The 7056-nt window shown below is 38.6% G+C and overlaps 1 protein-coding gene across 1 annotated transcript in view; it reads left to right on the top strand.

Annotated features, from left to right (window-relative positions):
- Positions 1-7056, top strand: part of LOC101857242 (patatin-like phospholipase domain-containing protein 7) — a gene marked incomplete in the record, with an annotated part of 66305 nt that overhangs the window by 12454 nt on the left and 46795 nt on the right. The window contains 2 exon segments of the mRNA XM_035968920.1: positions 1-185; positions 834-994. Coding sequence (XP_035824813.1) covers positions 1-185; positions 834-994 — 346 coding nt within the window.

Below are 7056 nucleotides of genomic sequence, written 5' to 3'. Positions count from 1 at the left end.
GGCCAACATTGCTGCTCCGGCCGCCAACAACGCTGCTCCGGCCGCCAACAACAGCAGTACCGTTGTGCCAGGGTCGGAGGATGTGACGGTCGAGGGCAAGACATTAGGCGTTTTTACTTCCTCCGCTAATGCTGCTGCCACAGGTGGCGCTCCCGGAGGCACGCCATGTCGCAGGATTCCCTCGAGTATGTAGACGGGCAACTGTGACGAGTTTTAATTGTGTCGCGACGCAATGGAATGAGGCACTAGTTAGTTTTAGGCATATGGAGTTATTGGTATCTCCTTAAAGCTTGTTCTTTTATCTTGCTTTTGATGAAAAGAAACACCTATCCGTCTTTAATGGAAGTTGAGATACTTTCGATTGAAGAAGGTGGGGTCGCCTGGTGTCAGAGGTAAAATTAACGAGAAAATGGCTGTCAAAGCTCAGTGTTGTTCAAAGCTTGAGTGTCCTCGCAAACTAAAAATTTACATTTTTTCCAGTAAATTCCATGTAGAAAGTGTTTTTAAATGGACATTACAGGTGTTGCAAAGATAAACGACGGTTTTGTAAGAAACTCGAAGAACGGTTATCGTATGAATGTGTTTCTCTGTACTCAAACTGCCACTAATCAACTAATGATTGTGTAGCTTTATTCTTCTCAGTTTTGGTTGTGAGTGGTAGTTGGAAGGCGCTGCTGGTAGTTCCTGCTTCTGTTTTTTTTTCCTGTATTGTTCCTGTCTATCCTGCTTTTTTCCCCTGCTGCAAAAGGATCATACTTGTGTCAAAATGCTTTTGCGGCTCTTTACCCAAACGTACAAACAACATCCATTTCTTTTTTTCTTTCTTTTTGCAGCGAGCTCGGAGAGGGTGATGTTGAGTCGTCTCGGCAGTGACTCAGGCTCTCAGATGTCAGACTTTGAGCAGGCCCTGATGCGAGCGCGCGCCACCGTGATGACAGACGAGCGCAGCATTGTGCTGAGCGGCTCTCCACCGCGCCGCTGGTCGGTCGCCGACGTAAGTCTCAAACAGTTGCCTGCTCTCCCATTGTTCGTGAGGGAGAAAGAAAAAGAAAGGGAAAAAGAAAAGGCGAGAGCCAGCAAGCTTGCGGAAGTGAGTTGTTTTTATTAGGGTTTTTTCCTCTCACTTCCTAGACGAGTGTGTGTGAAGGGTGTGGATTTTCTGCTAACCCCTTTGAGCGTCTGGCTCCTGGTATACACGGACTCGCTCGACTTATGGTAACTATTGCAGACCTGCCACCTCACCTTGATGGCAATTGGAGTTTTGGGGGGTCTTTTTTGCTCTTGATTTTATAAAGGAATCTTTCACTATCGAAGAATTGGTGACAAATAGCATATGGTATCAGGAGAAATTATAGGATTTCACCATATTGTGCTTGAAAATGCTTGAGAACAGGCATCCAAGTTAGTAAAGGCCATAGACCTATACATTTTCAAAAAGTGAAATGTATGTAGACAGTAGAGCTCATTTGTTAAGGAGTTAAAATGGTTGGTGAATAAAAACGAGACAAATGAACGGAAATAGCGGCTCAAATTATGTAATACCGCAGAAAAAAATTGAAGTAAGACGTTGCTCAGCAGTCAAAATTCGGGGGGAGGAGGGGGGGAGTTTGGCTCTTTTAACTTGTTTAAAACAAATAATTTTCCCTGAGTATTGTCTTTGCTGAATAGTCAAAATTCATTTTAAAAAATATTTTGGCACTATGTACTCTGTAAAGAATTTTTTTTTTCCTCTCTGGACTAGTTTTGTATATTATATTGATTTTAAAAGAGCTCTTGTTTGAAAATGACTGATTCTGTCGTTGGCCACTGGTTGGGTTGACAGGTCTGCAGTGTGACTGACTGGTGTAGTCTCTGGTCTGCCCACATGGGTCATGTAGTACTGTATCACAGTACGACTTACACATATTTGTTTGTTACACTGACATTCACTCATGACGCAGGGAGCGGGGGTTTGAAGTGCTGCAAGATTTTTGTGTGTGATTTTGGCTATACACAACTTGCTAGTTGGTGTGATCTGTACCGACTGTTGAGTGTATGTAAGACTGCATCATATGTCACTTTTTAAAATGGTGTGTAGTGTATGGTGGAGTATTACACTAAGCAGTGGATATGTTTTTTCTTCTTTTTGTCTTTGAAAGATTATTAGAAACAGCATTGTGCCAGAATTTGGTCCTATTTTTTAGAATTCTCACTATGCCTGAGACATGAAGTGAATTTTGGGAGGGGGGGGGATACATAAAAAAAATATCTGTATATAGGCTTTTATTAACGAGTCGGAATTCAAAGCTGCTCTGAAGAAAAAATGATTGGAGTAGGATATTGGAAATGATACTTAATTCAGAAATGTAAAGCTGCAATCTTCGTTCGTTTTATTGGAAATGGCAGTTTTTAATAGGCAATGGGTTTTTTTTAGGGGGGGGGGGGGGAGGAATCTCTTGGTGAAAGATGAGGAACTTAAAAGATTATGAACTTAAGTCTTTGAAGGAAAGCTGTTGAGAGTACATGTCTTGAGTAAGTAGCTAGTACCTGGATGTGGGATAAGAAACTGTCCTGGTACAGGCAGGTGTACCTGGTGTGTTTTTCAGAGTTTAGGATTGTGGGGGGGGGGGGGGGGGTAGTTGGAGGGCGCCACAGGCAAGTCCTACTTCTTGTCTTTCCTTTTTTTGCTCTGTCTGTTCATCTTTTTCTTTCTCGGCGCTAAGTGTTTATGTGTTTCTTTTTCGTCCAAGAAATTCTCGGGTCATATACACCCTTAGATACACTGAAGCCCACACGTACACACACACAAACATTAGCTGGGCGTACAAAGTTACAATTTTTATCTGTAGGGCATGGGTGGTTGGAGCTTGCTAACAGTAAGTCCTGCTAGTTTTTGTTTTGTTTTTTGTGGTCCTATCTTTCTATCTATTTTGTGAGTGGTTCATAGCTTTGGTCAACTCTTATCTTCCTCTTTTCATTATCGCTATTTTCCCCATCGATACCAGGCGAAATGGGACCTTTGTTATTACTTTTTAAAAATCTCTCTTTTTGTCTTTTAAATGACCATCATTGTTTAAAAAAAAGAAAAATAGCGGACAAAGGAATGGAGATAAACAGAGTATTTCCTTGATCCATTCATTGCGTGTATTGTTTCTCCTCTTTCTGATGACTTTTTCTCCCCCTGTTCTTTGTTGTTTCTGCTGCAATTGGTGATAGTGTCCTGCTATTGGGTTCTGCTTCTGCCCCAAGGGTCTGGTATTTCAGCCTGTACTTGCTGTGCCTTTTTTCAGGGCGCAGAGAGCCTGAGAGACCATTATTGTGTCTGGATAGTATTCTTATTGAATGAAATAGTTACGACAAGCAGACTTTGTATCGTGTCGTTCAGGACCTTATAACTCTTTAAGCCATTGTGCCGGCAATACTCTTACCCCATCTTAGCTCCCTTGGGTGAAGAACAGTCGAACCTGCTCTGTGGGTGGTTGGCGGGTGCTCTGGTGTGATCTGCTCCTTCTTTCCTATCAAACATCTGTTGTCCTAATCTCTCCTTCTTTTTTTGTGTTTGTGTCTCTCTTGTAACACCTCTAATCTTCGGCACTTATATGACCTTATTGTGCTGCAAGTGCCGTAAAACTCTTTATTAAAACAAATGAACCGGCTCCGATGACCATGTGTCTAATCGTCTTCACTTGTACTATTGACTCTGTTCCATTCCCTCCCTGCTAGTGGTTGGAGGGTGCCACTGGTAGGTCCTTCTTCTTCCCTTTCCCTCTGTTGTTCTGTCTGTCCATCTTCCTTTTTCCCAGCACTAAATGACCATTATTGTGTCAACGTACTTCTGTTTACTCAAAAAAACCCAACAAATCATCACTTGCACAAATTACCATGTCCCATTCCCTCCCTTGCGTTTTAAATTTAAAAAAAAAAATGACACCATCCAAGAGGACCAACTGTCTAAGATGATCACTTTTCTCCTTTACAGTGTGTGGTTGTCTTGGGCTGGTTCACCAGTACTTCAGTGACACTAACTCTTTTTAGACGTGCTTTTGACTGTCAGTGCGCAAAAGCCTTAGTTAAAGGAGCACAGGCTCCGAGCGTTCTGTTGCATTGCTATTGTTTATTTTTATACAATGAATAGTTCACTTATGTCTTCCTGTTTTTGTTTCTTTGGGTGGGTGGAGGGTGTGCTTGATAGCATGTCATACATCTTTATAGCACATGTGATCTTTCTATCATGTTGCTTTAAAAAAAATTTTCAGCGCTTAATTAGCTCCTTACTGTATTGATGGGCTTTATATCTTATGGATCAATCAAGCAATGTCGTTGGTGGTTGTCGGGCGCTCCGGTGTGGTTTGCTCCTGCTTTCCCATCAAACATCTATCATTCGTATCTCTTCTTCTTCTTTGCCTTTTATGCGACTCAGTTGTAACACCTCTCAAATCTTCTTCGTCTTTTTTTTTACTCAATTGTGTTGAGAGAATGGGATGTTAAACCTATACCATTTCATCGTCTTGTGTTGCGAGTGTTGTAAAACGCTTGCTAAAAAAACAACTTAAAAAAACTAAGATTTTTTTCTTTCTATTTTTAATTATTTGTTTATACAAATCAGGAAGAACCGTTTCATGATGCTCGCCATATGGGGCAGTGGCGTCCCCTCTTTCAGACGCTCTCTGAGGCAGGTTTTCAGTTTTTCTCTCTACGCCGCTGGCTGGCTGCACATATTTACTCTGCTTTCCTCCTCTCATTCTGTGTGAAAATGAAAAAGGGCGTATCTGCCGACCTGCAGCTGATGTCTGATATAACTGGCTCTATTTTAGATGATTGCAGAGTTTTAAGTTGTCACTTCTATTGTGACCTATTTGTATTGAAAGTGCAATAAAACTCTTTCTAAAAATAAAAGCTGTCGAACTTAAGAGAGAGCGACCAAGTATTGGGAGCTGTGAATTTAGAAGGTATTAGCTTCAATTATAATCAAATGATCAGATGAAATTGTTAATGTTGAGTTGTGACGAAGATAATAACTTTGAATTGTTTTGAAGTGAACTCACATTTTTTATTGAGTGATAAATGTTAGCTATCCGTAAAAGAAATCAAAGTATTTGAACTATAATAATGCTCTTGATAAAAGTAGTAATGATATTGATAATAAAGATATTTAATGAGAAAATAATTATAATTGTGAGTGGTAATTTCATTCTCAGTGAAAGAAGTTAAATGGTTATAAAACTGTAATGTGGTGATAAAAAAAAAGATAAAGTCCTTGTGCTACAACTGTTTTGTTCTATAAGATGAAAAAAGTTCATAGGTTGTGTATTCTTATTCAGTTATGTATCCCATATCTTGCAATGAGGAGTGGTTGATTAACACAAAATTTTTTAGAAATTTTATTCACCTTTGTGAAGACAAGCACTTGTGCTTTCTGGTTTGTTTACACATTATTGAATCACTATTTTAAATGTTAAACAAATAACTTTTACATTCTGGGACATTTCTTGTAAGAAAATGCTCAATTAGATAAATGTTTTAACTTTAGGAAAAGGTAGTTTTGGTTAATATTAATTTGTACTTTCTATAAAATGATGAATTGAGTACAACTCTATGCTCTTAACCGTCTGAAGAAGGGGGTGTCAATTGGATGCTGCAACTTTGTTGTTGTGAGAATACGCAGCTCAAGATGACAGTAGCTGTGGCAATGTAGTACTGTTTAATCACCTTGACAGCAGCTTTAAAACTTAAGAATGATAGATGGTCCATCAGGAACTGGTGATGATCTGTAACATCCAAGGAGGAAGAGAAGCTATAGACCTTACTAGCTACTGCAGCTAGTATAAACGTATAAAGCAATAAATAATTTATGCCTCTGAAGGAATAAGATTGTAATGGTAATGTTTCTAAAAGAATAAGATTTGTATTATCAATATTTCTAAAAAAATAAGATTTGTAATGTCAATATTTAAAAAAAAAAGATTTGTACAATATTTCTAAAAGAATAAGATTTGTAATGTCAAGTTGCTGCTGCCAAATATCTAAGCAAGAAAGACATATTTGTGATATTGTCTGTCCTCTTTCATAAATTCAACTTCTTGTAGTGTAGATTCTGATGCAGTATAAGGTTAGAGTCTTGGCATAGTATGTAAATTGAGTCTCTTTTTGGAGGTGATTGTAATCCAAATAGAGAAAGCTAGGTGAAAACAAATTGTGTTTTTTTGGGGGGGGAGTCTGTGATAAATGAATGAAGTGGTGTTTTTAAGCCTCATATGACCAGGGGTCCTCATTTTTTAATCAGAAAAGGCAAGTTCCTTAAAAAAATCATTTCTTCTAGAATGATGGAAACAAGAACTATCTGTGGTTTTAAGGCTTGAAATTGAAAGAAATTGTTATAGTTGCTAAAATTGGTTTTTGTATTTTTATTCTTAAGATGTATGGACTTTTTGTGGTCAATTCATAGAGGCTAGTGAAACAGGAGGCCAACCTGAGACGTCAGCTGTATTCTGGCACTGCTGTTCCTCGTGCCATTTGCTTTCTTGTGTGCCTGTAGCCTTTGAGGCTATGAATTTATGTTTTGTGGTCTCAATTTTATCTTGTTATTGTTTTTCTATTAAGTTTTCCATACTGAGTGCTTTTTTTTCATGAGGGTATAAAATTCTGCTAGGTTTTATTTCATTCACCTAATTGTAGACTATAATTGAGCCGGAACAGGGCTAGTTTTGGCTAGAGTGTTTATTGGCCCGATTTCAGGCAGTGAGTGAGTTGTGTAGTTTTCTTTCGATGAACATATCACATATTTCATACACTGTAGTTAACATTTTCTGTGTGATTTGGTGGTGGATTCATCACAATTGTGACGATTGTGCATACTTCCTACTATCTTTCTCTCATCTAAGTTACTGAATGAATCAGAATTTGGAGATGACTTTTTTTTTAGAATTAAAAAAAAAGAATTTAAAAAAAAAGTAAAAAATCCCTAACTTAATGGCTCTATCGAATCTTCAAACAATATTTGAATTAAGCTTTGTTTGATCATCAAATGTTGAGAAGCCCGTTCATGGGATTGCTATGCATCAAGAGTAAAGTGAATCT

Source organism: Aplysia californica, unplaced genomic scaffold (genome assembly GCF_000002075.1).
Source record: "Aplysia californica isolate F4 #8 unplaced genomic scaffold, AplCal3.0 scaffold00097, whole genome shotgun sequence".
Classification (NCBI taxonomy): domain Eukaryota; kingdom Metazoa; phylum Mollusca; class Gastropoda; order Aplysiida; family Aplysiidae; genus Aplysia; species Aplysia californica.
This window is presented reverse-complemented; position numbering and strand designations above follow the sequence as displayed.